The sequence below is a fragment of the Cupressus sempervirens genome, chromosome 4, assembly GCF_028749045.1.
Source record: "Cupressus sempervirens isolate cs-2001-9-10 chromosome 4, ASM2874904v1, whole genome shotgun sequence".
NCBI classification, from domain to species: Eukaryota; Viridiplantae; Streptophyta; class Pinopsida; order Cupressales; family Cupressaceae; genus Cupressus; species Cupressus sempervirens.
In genome coordinates this window covers 216,006,941-216,026,107 of record NC_143121.1, presented here as the reverse complement: position 1 = coordinate 216,026,107, position 19,167 = coordinate 216,006,941, and the positions used below count along the sequence as shown (strand labels likewise).

Here is a 19,167-nt window from a genome sequence, read left to right as displayed (position 1 = left end):
AACACATAGGTGGAGCTCACAAATAGTGGGTTATGAGACAACAACTAAGTGCAAGTGGATTTCTCCTACACCATATGCTAAAATAGAATGCGAACTCCTATATGTCTACATGAGAACTAATATGCAAATGCATTATCCTAAGTAAACTTAAGTAAAAGGTAATTAGTAATTATTAATATTTTACTACACCAACTTTAATTTTTGTAAAATTCAAAATGAAGGAATAGCCTCCAAAAAGACAGTAACGCTACAAGGATGTATGCAACCACTTGATTTCAATCAATAATAAACTATAGAAAGGTTTGTAATTCTTTTGGGAAAAATCAAAGCCCATGTTGTTTTTTGATATTTAAAACCCCCTTTTTGTCAAGCACTCATTCTTGGGTTGTGTTTCATGATGGATTTTGTGATCAATCTTTATTCTTACTACACTCAAATTCAACAATTATCAATGCAAAGTGTGGTACTTATTTAGGCTAACTTTTGTACCTTCCAAATTCATATTTATGTGTAGATATATCAAAATCATGTAGGCCATGATTAGGGTTGTCTCCCCTATAAAGGCACTTTTATACCATTGTAAATTCACATTAATGTGACGAGTGTCCCACCTTATCCTTTCACATGTCTAGCTATGTCTTTCCCCACCATTCATTGAACCTAGATGCCTATCTAAAATCCAACCTAAATTTATACCCTACCTATGTATCTAAGCTTAAACCTCTTAATCTTAGACATTCCTATAAGGATGTTTCCTAACCTCGTCCTTGGTTGTAAATGACATAACTATAGATTTGAGCCTTGCCTTATTTATTAATCAATTTTATCCTTCCATAACCTCTAGCCCTCTGTTATTGACATCTCTTTTATTTATTCTTTTTATATTATATAAAAATAAATGCATGTTATTTTAATAATAAATAATTAACAATTTACAAAAGCATTCCTTAATTGAACCTTAATCATATCATTAAAAACATAATTATTATAAAAGAAATATATTAAATTAAAACAATAATCTAATATCCTTTTATAATATATCCAATTTAATTGAAGGCATTAGATGCTACAACTAGGTTTCAAATTAGTTAGCCGTCAAATTTAAACCTGGGTGAAAGTGAACTCAACATATTAATTAAATTGGTTTGGTATTTTTTTTAAACGCCCCTTTATAAAATTGAAAACAATACGGCGGTGATTCCCGCACGAAAGCAACATAATATTGTGTTGAACTGTGAATAGATTTTTGAATGCGCCCTTTTCTTCAATTATTAATCTAGTTTATTTATTTTATTGTGGGTACCAATTTTTTTAAATTGCGATTGACTTAAGATTTAAGTTTTTTATTATAACCGGCCGAAATGGATAAAATTATTGAAGCATTAAACGCCAAATTTAATCCAATCACAAAATTGTTCCCAAGCATTAAACAAGAAAATGATTTAAGGAGGAGGCATTGGAAGTCACAATCAAGGTTACGATGGGGAACATAATTTTTATTTATTTTGGTGCATCTTTAAAAGATTTTGTAATTAAGGTACGCTCCATTAGGAAACATTTATATAGTGGGGTAGGTATCAATCGCAATTGCACTTATGTGTGGATATGTAAATCTTGTTTAGTGGATTTGAAAGTTACTTTTAAAATTGTTTTAAAGTTATGGTACGTCTAATTTTTATTATTTTATAATAGATATGTTAATAGTGATTTATTGTTTATTGTGACATAAGATGTTGAAATATATGCATAATTTTTAAGTAGATTTTATTATAATATAATTAGAAGATTTTTTTTAAAAAAATTATTTACATTTGAGAAATAAAGTGATAATGGTTTTATTGGAATATATAATTATTTCTAATGAATATTACATATAATTGATTCTATGTTTTGTTTTCTGAATATCACATATGCACATAAATAGTTATTTCTAATATATTTTGCATATAAGTGATTCTATTTTTTGTTTTATACTTATCACATACATAAGTCCTTTCATGTGTGCATTTAGTTTGTAGGTGAAGTTGGGGGAAATGTGAAGATCAAGAAGACACTGATGAATGTGAGGCCTTCAAGATCAATATTCTTAATGTCTATATATCATTGACTCTTATAGTTTATGGATTGTCAAGGTTAGTTGATCCATGTGTATGTAATTCCCACAACTTGTGCTTCTACACATTAACTAAAGATTTAGACATCTCATGTTGTGATATTCCTTTAAATGCAACATTCAAACCAAGATATAGTACATAAGCATGAAGACTTTGGTAGAATGACATCGTGCACATATATGGAAGTGTCAATCCCAACAATAATGTGCAATTAAACACAAGATGCTTGTGGCATGTTCTTTAATCACATCAAACAACTTTGAGGGTCTAGATACTAGTGTCAACATAAGCCTTTGCAAATGATATAACTTTTTACAATGGGTGCAACCTATACATAGGCACACATGCTTTTTCTCAACACAACCAACTCAATAACATATTCATCAAACATGTGTCAACTATAATCATGTGAATGTGATACTTATCACTAAAACATTAACATGCAAAGTGTACCATACACACTAATACATATTTCAACATTAAGCTTGTTGTCTTTGCTAGCAATTTATATATAAATTTCATATTGTACATTGTATTAGTCAATGTACAATTTTTAGATAAGTATAGTTACTCACTAAGACAACTTTAAATTCTATCGAGCTAAAGCTTATTTGGTAGATCAAATGAATGTTTCTTCTTATCTCATTACAAGAGTTTTCTCTTTTTCTATATTCTCTACAACTTGTATAATTTACACCATTAATTGATAAAGGAAAATATTATGTGATCTAGAGAATGATTATTTTTAACATTTCATGCCCCTTTATAGTCCATTAGTAATATCTGATCTAAGAAGTCTTACATGGGACATCTCACATGCATTGTGCTTTTGGTTGTGGCTTCATATTCCTTTTACTTTAATCAATTACTTAAATCCAAGAATCTCATAACTTTGGCTAAACATGAAGGTCATTTGAAGTTTCTATTTTGTAAAAGGCTTGAATTGACACTTCCAGTTTGATTTTGAGAAAATTAGCCTAAAAATGACAAAGCTATGGTTTTGCAATTTTTCCATATTCTACTACATATGTGGAGGTTTTGGTCAGTGTAGACATATCCATCCAAAGGACAAAGCCTCATAAGATGATGTTTTATGGGATTTTCAAGCCTTATTACTTATTGTGAAATATAAATCAAGGTACCAAAAATATCAATTTCTCATTTTTCAAGACCCACTTGCTAATTGTTTTCTGACATATCCACATCTAGGTGAAAGTTTTGTAGATCAACATTAGGGTAAATTTTTTTACATTGCATTATTTCTTTCATTGCGTGATCCCTGAACATTGACATCATCAATTCTTTAATGATGTCAGCCTAACATCATCCATTTTTCACCTCCCTCTTGATGTCATGTTGACATCACACTGCATTCATCCCTCTAATGATGTCATTATGACACAATTGACCCTTTTTGTGTCGAGTTGATGTCATCATCTAATCTTTCTTTGTAAAGTTTTCTATGTTGAACATTTTAAACTTTTGGTGGGTTGTTTTCTTTTATCCCTTTATCCCCTTTAGAACACTTTCATTTCAATGCAAGAGCACCCGTGGTTAAAGGGTAATTTTTGCCCAAGTTGTCTAGGTTCAATTTCTAGTGTGAGACAACCTTTATATTTAATTTGGTTGTACTTAATTTCTGTTATAAGTTGACTTGTGGCTTAAAAGTGTATTTAATGCAAGGGTTTGTTTAATTTGTAACATACTAGGTTGACTTGCGGCTTAGTTGGGTATAAGTAAAGGGGGTCTTGTGGAGTCTTAATTCATTCATTCAGGGAGTGAGTCAATATCATCCATCTTGGAGAAGAGTATGTGGTAGAGGAGTGAACTTTGAAGAGCTAGTAGCCAAGGCTTGGGAAACAAGGAGATTGCTTGGTGGGCTTGTGAGCACAAGTTTAGATCTTCCTTGGAGGTTTCTACTAGAGTGTGGATCTGGATTGACTAGTGTTTGGGTTGGATCTCGAGGGATCTTGCAAAAATTGTATTGTAATTGCTATTGTATTTGGCCATAACCAGGAAGGCCTTAGAGCCTGACATATTGCAGGTAATCAATTATCTTATGAATAAATTGTTGTGTTTGGTATCAAATCTTGTATCTTGTATTGTGATTTTGCTATGTGTTTATTTTTTGGGGGCTAGGACATCTCCTTTGGGGATTCTCCTACCTTGCATTATGTCAAAGAGAGAGAGAGAGAGAGAGAGAGAGAGAGAGAGAGAGAGAGAGAGAGAGAGAGAGAGAGAGATTTTAGGGATAAGTGAGAGAGAGGGGGCTTAGGGATTACTCAGAGAGAGACACCGCTTAAGGGTAACAAGTTAGAGAGAGAGAGAGAGAGAGAGAGAGAGAGAGAGAGAGAGAGAGAGAGAGAGAGAGAGAGAGAGAGAGAGAGAGAGAGGGGTTAAGAGTTAGTTAAAGAATGCGAGAGGTTAGGAGTTAACATGAGAGATATCTTAGGAGTTATTTAGTTAGTGAGTGAGTGTGTGTATGTGTGTTTGAGAGAGAGAGAATTAAAAAATTGTTAGCATTCATGTTTACCTTATATTGATTACACATTTGGAAAACAATAACTACCTATTTTAGACTATGCTTAATTCAAATTAATGGAAAATAAAAATTCAATGACATAGGATTGATTTATCTACATCATGTTGTAGATCTCTTCAATAGCTTTCCAATACATTTCAAACAGAACCAATCAGACTCCGGATGTGAAAGTTATGGCTTCTAGAGTAAAGCCTATTTTTATTTTTTCAAAACCTAATCGGGTTTTGAATAACTTGGTCAAGTTTTGAAGAGGTTTTTGTCCTTGAAACCTGATTGGGATTTTTTATTAATGTATTTTGACCAGGCTTGGTAACCAAGCCTGGCCGTTTTTTGAAATTTCAAACAACTCGATTGGGTTATTAACATTTTTTATTTTTTTTGTGTGGTGCCCACTAAATTGTACACCATCGTAGTGCACACACCCAATGGATTCCCAATAAATGAAATACAATGTAGATGTACCTAAATATATAGGCAATGCATGATAAATAGGAGTGATACAAGTGATAAGCTATCAACTAGACTAGGTGTAACCACGTGTCTGCCAAAGGTGGATCCTCCTCCATTGTGTGACAAAGTATGTGCAATAATGACAGGATGATAATGTGATAAGAACACAAAGGTGGAGCTCACAAATAGTGGGTTGTGAGACAACTAAGTGCAAGTGGATTTCTCCTACACCATATGCTAAAGTGGAATGCAAACTCCTATATGTCTACATGAAAACTAATATGCAAATGCATTATCCTAAGTAAACTTAAGTAAAGTGTAATTAGTAATTAGTAATATTTAATTACACCAACTTTGATTTTTGTAAAAGTCAAAATGAAGGAATAACTCCCAAAAAGACAGTAATGCTACAAGGATGTATGCAACCACTTGGTTTCAATCAATAAGAAACTCTAGAAAGGTTTGTAATTCTTGTTGGGAAAAATCAAAGCCCAAGTTGTATTTTGATATTTAAAACCCCCTTTTTGTCAAGCACTCATTCTTGGGTTGTGTTTCATGATGGATTTTGTGATCAATCTTTATTCTTACTATGCTCAAATTCAACAATTATCAATGCAAAGTGTGGTACTTATTCAGGCTAATTTTTGTACCTCCCAAATTAATATTTATGTGTAGATTTATCAAAATCACGTAGGCCATGATTAGGGTTGTCTCCCCTATAAAGGCACTTTTGTACCATTGTAAATTCACATTAATGTGATGAGTGTCCCACCTTAGTGTCCCACCTTATCCTTTCACTTGTCTAGATATGTCTTTCCCTATCATTCATTGAACCTAGATGCTTATCTAAAATCCAACCTAAATTTATACCGTACCCATGTATCTAAGCTTAAACCTCTTAATCTTAGACATTCCTATAAGGATGTTTCCTAGCCTCGTCCTTTGTTGTAAATGACATAACTATAGATTTGAGCCTTACCTTATTTTTAAATCAATTTTATCCTTCTATAACCTATAGCCCTCTATTATTTGTCATAGTTCGTGGTGAAACATATATAAACCCCATTTTTTCTTTGTAAACCCATCTAGATCCCTTTTGTTATTCTAAATAGTATTTCACCAAGGGTGGAATTGAACATGTCACATAAGACAAGACTCCAAGGTATGAGGTTGATGCAACAAAGGGGCTAACAACTAGGTAATTGATATCATATTTCACAAAAAAGGGTTCACTCCTTCCTCAAGACTCAAAAAGACTATATTAGAATTTTTTCTCCTTTAAAGACAAACCCTTGACATTTTAAGACTTCAAATGGATATGAACTAATCTTAGTTTGAGTTTTAACCAACACTCCACTCTCACCCTTCACAAATTTAAGAGTTTGAGTTTTAACCAACACTCCACTCTCACCCTTTACAAATTTAAGATTCTTCCAAAATGGATTAATGCTCCTATAAGGCCTCAAGACTTTACTAATGCTTTGGTACCTCAATAATTTCATTCACAACTTGGGACACCTTAGATCATGTGGAAATTCAATATACAAACCAACAATGACTCCCAAGACTCGTATTTTTCCAACCTATTTGGCATTTCTCACAAACAAACTTGATTTCCTTGTAGTCTTCCTAGATAACATTTCTTGACATAAATTTTGATGCAGATATAATAGCCACTAATTGATCACAGATTCAAATATCTCTTTGTGCATTCCACAACATATCTAAAGCTTGGGTAAGGTTCTTATGGAGTTGTCATTCATCAATTGACTAGTTATTTGCACATATAGGCCTAATTAGACCACTTTTACAAAACAAGCTTTGGCTTTCTCCACCTAAACTCACAAACTTCACTTGAGGGGTTTGAACAAGTTTTTTATAATCTAAATCAATCATTTACATCAACTAGAAACCTCATTCACTTTCCCATTTATTAAACCCTCAGTCTACATATGTGCAACAAGACCAAAACATGAAGAATTCAAGCTAGGATATCACCATTTTGGCCTCTACCACTCATCACTACCCCTGTACCCTTTTGAAACATAAAATACACACAAGTGCCTTCATTACACTAATTTGTAAATTTTTCCATCTGTGTCCAATGTCTTGCGATTCATGATTTTAACCCCCAAAACCTCACATGGGGCTTTTAGACTAGGTTCTAGTAAAAAGGCTATAGAATACACAAAACTTAATGAAAATATAATATAAAACCAACACTAATAGAAAGGTGATTTAGCCTTCCATCCAACATAATCACTTTCAATGCAAGTTTTGTACACTATCATACAACTAACCTATATAGCCACAAAAATAGCTAAACACAAGAATCAATGTTTTGTTTATTGTTATTATTTTTCAAAAATTACATGTCGACCTCTTGGTTGGTGCCACAAGGTATATTCATGGTTGGCTAACATTTTCCAATGATTACCAACCAACATTTGAAGTATAACTACCACCACAACCAATTTGGCTTGTTAAAGCAACTTTTGCAAGAAAAGTTGCTTGACAACATCTCTTGCATCTTTTACAATTTGTTCAAACACTTACACATTTGACTTTATATGATCTAAAACCTGACAAGTCTTAGTAGACCTTATTCCAACCTTTAACAAACTCAACATAGACCCTAACCCCAATTACATCAATTTGACAATGTGAACAATTTTGTCAATTTTGCACATCATTGAATTCCAATAACTAAATGAGTCAACCTAGATTCCCACTAAGAATAAATGGTCTAATAAGCCCTTCTTAAATCAAATATGACTCAAAACACAAACAAATAAAAAAACAACTCACTCAACATTGGACCATATTTACTAAATGAAGCAAGGTGCCCACAAGTTTACAAGCGAACTCCCGTTATTTTGCAAGGCTTAATTGACGTGCGCCATATCATAAAAATCAGACATGACCAAAAGCTAGGTCTACTAGTATGCTATAGTATGTCTTACACAATAAGAGAAATCTTAGTAAACCATAGATGATCTTACACATTATTTATGGTATAAGTTTAATATAATAATAATAATAATACTAGTAGATAAATGGGCAATTACTGCTCAATCATCAAGCCAATCCAGATTAAAGTTTTCTTCCACCACTTTAATTTTAAGATTTGGGATGGCAAAATTCTTGATGTATATCCATTCTTTTTCAAGCTTGTCATCACATATGACATGCTGTAAAGTTTTCAGACGTTGGAAAGATTTGGGTAGCTTCTTCAAATGAGAACACTCTCTCATGTCCATCTCCTTCAAGTTCCATAAATTCCCCATACATTCTGGAAGTTGTGCCAAACACTCGCACAACGAAATATCAAGATATTCTAGTTTCTTAAGTCTACAGATAGATGCCGGAAGCTCTATCAAACTTGGACATGCAGATAACCTCAACATTCTCAAAGAGCTGAACTTCCCAAAATTATCTGGTAACTTAAGGACAAGATGGCAGTTAGTGATTGAACACTTTTGAATAGCGTCCATGTTGAAATAATCAAGGGGCAGCTCCTCTAAATCACTACAGTGATCCAGGTTAACATCTTGCATTATAGGAAGATTTATGGTAGGCTTAACATTGAACATGGTTAAGTTTCCCAGCCCTTCACATAAACTCAAAGATAACTTCTTCAAGTTTGATGATGTGGCTTTACTGAGCTCTTGAAATGGGGGCAAAATCAACCTCTCCAAGCGTATACTCTTGAGCTTAATGGGCGAAGACAACACAGCTACACCATTTACTGTTGCCCTGTTTGAATTACAATTGATTATCAAGAGAACTTTCAGTTTTCTCATAGTACTCAAAAAACTGGGCAGAAAGTATTTGCTTGCATCAAAGATTAAAACCAACGCTTCTACTTCAGGGAAGTTCATCTTGCCCCACTGGCATTCCTCCATACTACCTGCACACATAAACCACAACAGAGATTACATCTATCAGATTTCTACAATCTATATTCAATCTATTTGTTTTTTCTTCTGGGATTGATTGAGTAACAGTTTTTAGCATTAACATTTCGGATCACCGTATGATCCGTCATCAGAACGCAGTTTTTAGCATCAACATTTCCTATCATATTGCATGATCTATCATCAGGAAGCACCCTGATGATAGATCATACAGTGTGATCCGATATGTGCTAAAAACTGTTACACAATCAATTCCAGGAAAGAAGATAATATGCACAACAAAGATAGCAATAAAATTATTATATTTGTTTTTGAAGGTACTTTGAAATGATTATGCATTATCCTTTGGACCAAGATAAGGGCAGCTACCAAATTGTTGGGAAGATTCTCGTCACTAGACACGCAAGTGATTTTTCACAAGCAGACCCCGAACATTGATGTGGCATACCTGTGTTAATGGATACAATTCGTGCCTTGGATGTTTGATTGCTTAGCTCTTCCCATTTTCCAGGTAAATTATTCTCTCTCCTTGGCATAAACAACCTCTTGCAATTAACAAGACTGTTTTGGCAAGCCAAATAAAGAGCCAAGTCTCGCATTACATCATGCTGAAAGAAGTATAGCTCTGAGGCACTTCCATAAGATATGGCTTGGCTCCTAGAGAAACTCGCCCATGTTAGATCAGAATAGGAAATAGTGACAAATGAAAATCATCTTGAGAACAAGTACAAGAATAGGCACCTACCCGAGATTGCTTGTCAAATTTAAGAGGCTTTTACTAGCAAACTCCAATAAGATGACAAAGGCATCCTGCCACTCCAGCTTTCTCACATAAACCCAAATGTCCAACAATGCATCTGCACATACTTTTTTGCCCTTAGGAAATGCCCCCAGGTCTAGAAAGCATTCCCTTGCTTCTTCATCCAAGAATTCAATGCTAGTTTCCAAACATCTGAGAACTCCATCTTTATGATAATCTGATATTGGTTCTGCTTTAGCTAGCTTGTTCTTTGCTCTTTCCCAAATTGGTTGGGGTTCACCATGCAAAGAGCTCCCAATCACCTTCAAAGCAAGTGGCAGGCCCCTACATTCTGCTTGCACCTGTGATTCATTGGTCAGCAGAAATATGGGAAGAAACTTTGCTATAGTTCCAATCATAGATGTCATGTTAGAAATGCATGACAAGATAAAATACTTATTCACAAAGTTTTGATATTATTTATGAAGACGAATTACTTGTTTTTTTTTTGGTGATCCTATAAAATTACTGTTCCAAGCATATCTAGAATATCTTTTATATTATTGAACTAGTGGTTGTAGAGTTTGTGCATCAATATTTTAAATCACATTCTATGAGAAAACTTAAAAGTAAGGCTTTGTTTTTTTTGATGATAGATGCAAGAAGTGTAATCTAAAATATTGACACAATAATTCTCTGCTAACTCTTATCTTTTATATTCCAGTGAAAAATTAAATGGCATTATACAACATCCAATGATGACCAAACTAAGGGAATAGGACTGCAAAGTGCTAACATGTAAAAACCCTGTTTATAGAAATTTACCTGCTTTACTAAATTTTCATCTCCAGTATGCGGAATTGACGTCTGCCCAAAAGCCCAGAAGCAGAAAAGAGATAGGGCATCACTCTGCTCTAGCAATGGCAATCGATAAAGTCGAGTAGATAATGTTTTTGGAACTATGGAGTAATTCCTGGTTGTCAGAAGGGTTTTGTATCCTTCTGCTTCAAATAGCAATTTGTCCAGCTCTGATCTAGACCAGACATCATCCAACACCACTAGAGTTGACTTACATTGCCTCGAAAGCTGCTGCTTCAGCTGTATATGAGCATCTTCAGCATTCTGAAATTCAGGTTTCCTAGTTTGGATAATTTTATCCCACATTGTCTCTAAAACGCTCTTCAAATTGGGTGATTGTGAAACCGTGATGAAGACCACATTGTTTCCGAAAAACCCTATATTCATAAACAACAAGAGCTCAAATCAGTCTTTCCAGAACATGGAAGGGGGCTTGAAAATCTGGATCCAAAATATTTGACTTAAAAAAATCGTAAAGATCAATTTAAACGATAAGTTTGAGAACAAGAACATAACAAAGCTCTGAAGAAAATGCTTTGGGAAGGCACTGAAAGAGTATTGTAGAAAAAATATATGGCTTCAGAAAATAAATTCTCTTTCCAAAATATAACCCAATATGAACTAAAGATTAACTTTCTTATAAGGGAGAAACTGTTAGCGAAATCAGATATTCCACAATACAATCACCTTTGATATCAGAATCTTCACAAAGAGCCAAGGACAGAGTTGTCTTTCCACCGCCTCCCATGCAGTGCACGCCAACTAGTGACACCTCCTTGTCGAACAGAATTTGCTTCAAATTCCATATCGATTTCTCTAGTCCTACTAAAACTTTAGGATTTTCTGGGCTGCTCTTACAGCTTGGATTACAATTAGCAGTGTAATCAGCATATCCTTGAGACCAATTAAGCATCAGAGTATTCTCATGTGGGTCATTGGTGAGCTTGGATACCTGCTTGAAAATTGCATCATTCATCACCAATCTCAGATCTGTTGCTGATTCCACCAGCTTACTGTGTGCATCCCACGTATCTTTTAGGTTTGCTGCAAGCTTCTTCATATCCAGCAACATAGCTGCCGGAATATAGCTGCTCAAGTAGCCATTAATGTCCTTCTCCAGCTGAAGCATCTGAGAAGCATATCTCCACCTCAGAAAGACATTCAAGGGACTCGCATCCTCACATATTTTCACCAATTCGGCAGCTCTTTTAAGGTCGCCTAAGAACTTTTGGAATGTGGGATCCTTTTGCTGTTTGGGTGCTTCCGCATCAAGCACACAAATCTGCTTAACTACAGGATTGAGATCCTTGACAAGGGCATCCAATCTGTTGCACAAGTCTTTGCAAAATAAACTATCCATCATACTCTCCATGGGTTTCTAAGCTTCTTTGTGTGTCGAGTTTAAAGTTTATACGCACTTATAAAGGCCACAAAAAGATTCAAAATTCAAATGTATAAATGATTTGCTACTTCTCCGCAACTGCAACGAAGATGAGTCTGCCTATCGTTATTGACATATCGTCTGGTACATGCTAGAGCGATGTGATATAATTTAAAGAAAGTTCACAGCGGGAAAATAGAACCGTACATTCACACTTCTTTCCTTGTTCATGTTCCGCTTCCTGGTAGTTTCTACAGTAGAAAAGTACATATTACACAATTTCATGTGATCTGCCCTGTAACTTGCTTGACAACAGAAATTGAATTAATTTTCAGATCACCCATTAATTTCAAAGTAAATTACCCACCTAGAGTTTGTTGGGGGCACTGACCTTTCTCCTGCAATTAAAAACAAACTTCATAGAAATCAGGCGTTACAAATATGACTGCCACAGCTTCTGGGCTGCTTCTTCTGAATACCAAATGTGATAAACAATCAAGAAATGTCAAATATTGCAGCTGGACTTGGCTTGGAGTGGCACAACTTTCCTTTCTCGTGCCTTGTAAACCGCACAAAGTTAAGGCGGTGATGTGACAACTCATAATGGATTCCTGTCGCCACAAGTCAGGAAATGCGGCTAAAGAGGGAAGACATGATTCTTGTTTTTGGTTGGACATGAAAAGATGCATTGTGAGGAAAGCTTTCCGAAATATAATTGCGGGACGGTCACATGCGAAAGAAAGGAGGAAGAAGTTGCTCTCTGGTTGTTTTGGGAATGAATTTGAAGGTCGTATGAACTTATTTGTAATTTCTGTAAAATAGTACAAAAATAGTACTCTTTTTGTATCTTCAAAATATTTCGCCGTTTTTCATCTCAAAGGTACCTAGTGTAATTTGTATTAGTTGAAACGTCCAAGAAAACCACTCATCCAATCATGGGGCGCCTATGCACAAGTTGACCATTTAAAGACTTTCCTCCTCCATTTGGTGGCAGCTCTGCGACCGTAATTACGTAGGAAAGAGGTGAGTGTGAGATAGTTCTCTCCCATCAACTAATACAACTATCTTCTTGTGTGTTGGTTCAACATCTCACATCTCATATGGCTAGAAGACCAACAATATAGTCTCGTTAGTCTCGTTGTCACATATGAGTAGCATAGACCTTGAAAGGAAGATCATTCGAAACTTGTTGAGAGTTATGGTCCACTTGGCAACGGAAATACAAGCGGAATAGGCATATGTAAATTCTTAAAATTTTGAATTATTCATTTAAATGCACCAAATCAGAATTGGAATATGAAGTAAAATAGGAATACATATTCTAATTTTGGCCAAAAAATGGGGTTTTGCAATTCCATCCAAATAGGTGTTATTGGAATACGTATATTCCTATTTCACTTTTATTTATTTTAGAAAACATAAATTTTGGGGTCCGCGAATTCCACATCAAATATTGGCTGAGCCAAACAAAGAACAGGAATATGTAACCCCATTTTCTATTCCAGAATAAGTGTTCCATAATAGCTATTCCTATTCCCCTATTCCTATTCCCCCAGCCAAATGGGCCCTTAGAGAATAAAAGGGTGATTGGGTTAGGAAAGTAGCCACAAAAATGGCAACAAGGTCAAGATGGATTAAGAGTTATGATAATGAAAGACAATATAAAATCGTCTTCCTTGAAAAGCCTTCCTAGTAGTTAGACCAAGTAAACCAATGAGGCATTTGTAGATCCTTTTTACCCAACAACAAATCATGCACACTCAAAGCATTGCGAGCAAGAGTCAAGCATCAAATTCCAATTGAGACAAGTGGTTAGGGTTATCCCAACTAGTACCAAATATGCATTAGGGATTTAGGTTATTTATGAAGGTAAAGGTGCACAAATTTGTGCTCATCTCCAATGGATCAAGGATGGAGACTGAGGCTCCAAAATTATTTTCCAATACTAAAAATGTAAACATAAAAAAATAACATTTTTTTGTTATCAAATCTGTTGATGGAACCCTGCTCACCTGCAAATCAAACATCACACAATTTTTTTAAATTACTATAAACATTTTGTATAGATGAAACAGCGAGTCATCAATTAATTATCATTGTTGAGGAAAGCATGGTAGGTTGTATTCCTTGCAATATTGATGAATAATATTGTAACTTTCTTGATAGACCTCCTTCTATGGAAGAAATTAATGAAGCCCTTTACAGTATGGTTGTTGACAAGAGCCCCAGAATTGATGGACTTCATGTGGAATTCTATTGTGCTTTGTGGACCTACATTTGTGGAGACTTTTACTATGCATATCTTAAAGGATTTGAAACTAGTACTTTAGGACAAGTCATTAATCAAGGCTTAATTAACTCATTCCCAAAGGAAAAGAAGAGGATTTAGTGGTTGGTCAGAGACCCATTACCTTGCTTAACACCTCTTACAAAATTATAGCCAAAGCTTTGGCTTGAAGAATTAAACCCATTACCCTAATGATAGTTCAACCAAAGAAAACGTGGTTTCTAGACATAAGATTTATCAATCTTGTGTTGGCTTGGGAAACTATTGAGTGGGCCCAACAAATGACTCAAGATCCTCTTATTGTTAAGCTAGATTTTGATAGAGCTTAAGGTCGCATGCGATAGCCTTTCATTGTCAATGCATGATGCAACCATTGGGATTTGACCCTAAATTTTGTGCTCATATCAGAATGTTTTCCATGGATGCCAATGTTATATTAGCCAAATGGTTCCCTTTCTCCTCAATTCCCTTTTCAAAGATCTATCTACCAAGGTTTCCCTCTCACTCCATTCCTGCATGTCATGGTTGCAGATGTCCTTGGTTATTTGCTCCTTTTTGTTAAGGCTAATCAACTTATCCATGACATCTCTTTGCCTAATAATGTCATTGCCCTTAACTCCAAATTCACTAATGATAACATGTTTTTTATTCAAAATTCAACTAATGAGGTGGGTAATACTTCAAATACCTTGGATGTATTCTATACCATTTTTTGGATCCAAATTAGCTCTGCATAAGACATAATTTATTATGTCTCTTCCTAACTCCCATCCAACTTGGATTCCTAAGAAATTAAATATGGCATAGTCACCTGACATCTCATTATCCCCTTTGGAGTTGTTAATTCTTTCAAATATATGTGGAATTATTTTTTCAATAAAACCAAAGGTAAACTTCTGGATTGGACAAGCAAATTTCTATCTATGGTTGGTCACATCCAAGTGGAAAACAAGCTGTTGTTCACTAGTCATGTCTATATATCTTCTTTTTTGTTGTCTTCTAATAGTTGCTAGATCACCAGTTTACCCATCTCATATAAAATTTCTTATCGACTAAATGTGGAAACAAAATTGAGTGCCTAGAACTTGGCATCATTGCATTCAACCTAAGGATAAATGAGGGTTAGGAATAATTGATTCACACACACAAGGTATTTGTCTACCTTCTATGTAGATACTCATAGATTTGGAGGATGATGCTCCTTGGAAGGAGTTAATTAGATTTTGCATTCAAACAACATGTGTTGGTAGTTTTTGGGGGACTTTAGTTGGAAAGAAAAGATTCTCTTAGCTCCATTTTTTAAAGTTCAAGGATTTGTACCCTTCAACTCCATATGGAAAACTTGGAATATCACTTATATAAAATTAATCTGGTTTGATCAATCTCTTAGCCATGGGCTAAGTTTCCCTTTTTTCCTATATGGTGGAATAGGTTGGCTTAAGAAGATGGAAAATCGTTAGGCACCATTCAGAGGTTCAAAGAAAAATGACTCTTTTATAAAGGTATTCAAGTTTTCAAGATTAATGAGACCCTTCCACCTTTAATTGGAAACAATGGCCTCTCCTTAATTCTCACTTCCACCTCTCAAAATCTAATAAAAACCTAATTCTTGATATCTAACAACTCACGAAGTCCTCATGAACTTTATAGCTTGTTATCTTTTGATAAAATGCAAACTTTTTGAATGACTAGAGATGGCCTAATGCCCGTGACATTTTCGTCTTCCCCCTTGTAACCATTTACAAACATATCCTTCCCCCTATCATTGCCTTATCCCATCTTAATTGCAAGTGGAAGTGTTCTTTTCTCTTGTCCAAATGGACTAAACTCAACCTCTAAATCTGATGTGTAGTCTCAACTCTTACCATGGAAAGTCATTTATGTTAAGCTTCCTATTGACAACCAACTTAAAATTTTGTATCCTCTTCACACTTGTCCTTCTTGTGTTGAATCAAAAACCATAAAGCATGATTTTTGGTAGTACAATCATGATCACAAGTTATGGAACTCTTTGTTTGTTGCTTTGCTTGCACTATTTCCTTGACCTTGGTCTTGGAAAACAACTGTTCTTGGTGTTGCTTCATCCTTTAACCATGTATTCCACACTTGTAGACAAGTTATTATTAAATAATTTTGGAAATTTTGTTGCAAATGTTGTCTTTGCTAATACCATTCTTCTATTGTAGATAGAAATCCAAATGATACATGAAAGTTTATCTCTCCATTTGGAGAATCTACATACAATTTGGCCTAACATTTTACAAGAAGGTAAAATTCATGTTCTCCTTTAATGGTTGCATGCAATCATTGAAAGAAATGGATATCCAAGCAAATAATATTCATTCTTACAGAGAATGCCAAACATGGAGCATGTTGTTTGCATTGGCCTTAAGGAGTTGCTTGATTGTTTCTTATAATTGTTGCACTAGTTTCCATGTATCTTATTTCACTTGTCTCATGTGTTTCATCTATTGGAAGTTGCATCCTTTATATGCTATCAAATACATATAATTATTGTAGTTTGTCTTGGAAAATTCAAGTACTGTACATTCACGTCTTGGAACATTTTGTGAATATGTTATTTTGGTTTAGGAGTACATTTTGGTTTAGGAGTACATTTTGTGAATATGTTATTTTGTGAACATTCAAGTACTGTACATTCACGTTTTGGAACATTCAAGTACTGTACATTCACGTCTTGGAACCTTTCTATAGTAGCATTCTTCTCTAGTTGAAAACATGGAGAGGCCAATTGTAACATAACATCAGAGTAGAATTGTACCATTTCAACTTCCGGATGCATAATGTGAATAGAAAACATAGGTAAACATCCACTTTTCTGAAAATGTAACAATATGGTTTATAGTAATGAATCAACAATCATTTTTTAATGTAAATCAATACCCAAAAAAACTTATTTTTAGCACAAAACATGACCAAAAATAAAAGGAAACCAATTAAATATTGTCATCTATTTCATTTTATCCCCAAAACAACCCCATAAATTACATTTTATGTAATCAATTTGTTGACACAAAGGGTACTTAATTAATTCAACCTTTAAATAGTCAATTTGTCCCCAGTAGATAGTTTAAAATGTGTGATCTTCCATGTCAGGATTTGAGCATTAACCTTAGCTCTCAACCTCCATATTTCCATTCTTTGACACCCCATTTCTTTTCTTTAAATTCTTAGTCCAATTTGATGCTGGTACTGGTATTTAACTTCATTCTAGGCAAAAGTTTTAAATAAATTTTGTTCAAGGGAATGCTAAAAATGGAGTTTTCTTAAGCCAAGTTTAATCTTTGAACACACTACATTGAAGAGGGGTGCATAACTTCATAAGAAGATACGTAGAACCAATGACTTTATAAAGATACATAAACCTTTTGTAGTCTTATTTAGACTAAAATAGTGGAACTCCAATGAGTTGAAGTCCTATGCATCACTAAATTAATGCACTACTTTCCTAACAAAGTAGTGATATTTCTTGGAAAAGATGACTGGAAGAGGATGTGTTGGAAATGTTTTAGAATAACTGGTGGGGTGAATTAGTTATTCAAGGTCCAAATGTCCTATTCAAACTTTTCACTAAGTATAGTGAACCCATTCAATCATTCATTCATCCAAGCTTTAACTTTTCTAACTAGCAAGTTACTATAAATCAACATGCAAGCATAACACATAAGAAATCAACACATAATGTAGCGATTTATGTGGAAACCCAATTTGGGAAAAACCACTAGTAACATGCTACCCAATTCTCACTCTTCTGAAGTGATGCCCTGTGAAAGGCCTGCCCTATTAAAGGGTTACAACACATTGTTAAATGTGACCTTGTTAGAGGATTTAACCACCCTATTAGAAGTGGGCCTAGTTAGAGGACTTTAGAACATTCACTTGGAATGTCACCCTGTTAAAGGATTTACAAATGGCTATTAAACCAACCTAAGTCCATAGGATTTTCATATCTAATACAATTGCAAGAGAGTATTAGAAAATCTTTGACTTGACTACAGCATACAACTTAACTTGCAGATCTCAGATCACTTCTCAACTCATATCATTGCCTAGCCTTCAATCTCTACAACTCTGATAGCTTGGCCTCCTTTCAAGCTTAGTCTCCTTGAGTCTCCATTCTCAATGTACCAGTGCAGTCATCTCTTCTTGACCACTTATAGAAACAGAGCCTTTGTGCTCTTCCTTCTCCTAGATGTCTTCTCCTTGACACCCTTCTAACTATAGACACCTAAACACCTTTAGAAAATAAAGTATTTTTATTTTCTGAAAAATTCCTGATGACATCATCATTTATTAATTATTTAATTAATTAATTTACTTTTATGCCATTAAATCCCTTTATCTTAATTAAAAATATTTAATTAAGGAATCCCTCCCAAAAATGTTTAAATCTTATTTAAACATTATTTCCTTATTTATTAATCATTTAATTAATAAATTGACCAAAAAATTCAAAATAAATAAAAAATTTATTTTTTGCCCAAAACTTGGCCAATTTCCTTAAGACCACTAACCTCTTCCAAAATCTTCTAATCATTCTTTAATTTTGATTAAAGGCTAATCCCATCATTTCCTACCCCTAATCCCAACTCAAAATATTTAATTATGTTTATTAAAAAAGTTTTAATAAATATCTCCTCAACCCAAACCCTTGAAATAAATAAAACTTTATTTATTTCCTAAAAATCTAATTTATCCTCATCCTAAGAAGTTCTAAACTCTTCTAGAAAGTCTTCATCCTCATCCTAGGAAGTTCTAGACTCTTCTAGAAAGTCTTTATCCTCATCCAAAGTCTAGACTCTTCTAGAAGATGTCTTTAAACCTAATCCTAATCCCCTCCTAACCTTGTCACATTCTC

General features: G+C 34.3%; 1 protein-coding gene across 2 annotated transcripts; it reads right to left on the bottom strand.

Moving 5' to 3' along the window:
* Nucleotides 1-7,427: 7,427 nt before the first annotated feature.
* On the bottom strand, nt 7,428-12,532 carry LOC149560764 (putative disease resistance protein At4g33300). 2 transcript variants are annotated; one of them, XM_089824788.1, is made up of 6 exons: nt 12,369-12,532; nt 11,308-12,252; nt 10,588-10,997; nt 9,769-10,124; nt 9,472-9,680; nt 7,428-9,016 (listed from the first exon to the last, which is right to left on the bottom strand). In XM_089824788.1, exons 2-6 carry the CDS (start codon nt 11,990-11,992, stop codon nt 8,178-8,180), a joined length of 2,499 nt encoding a protein of 832 aa, XP_089680914.1. In that variant the 5' UTR covers nt 11,993-12,252; nt 12,369-12,532; the 3' UTR covers nt 7,428-8,177. The 2 variants fall into 2 exon arrangements, with proteins under 2 accessions (XP_089680914.1, XP_089680913.1); XM_089824787.1 differs by having other exon boundaries at nt 11,308-12,451.
* Nucleotides 12,533-19,167: the final 6,635 nt, after the last annotated feature.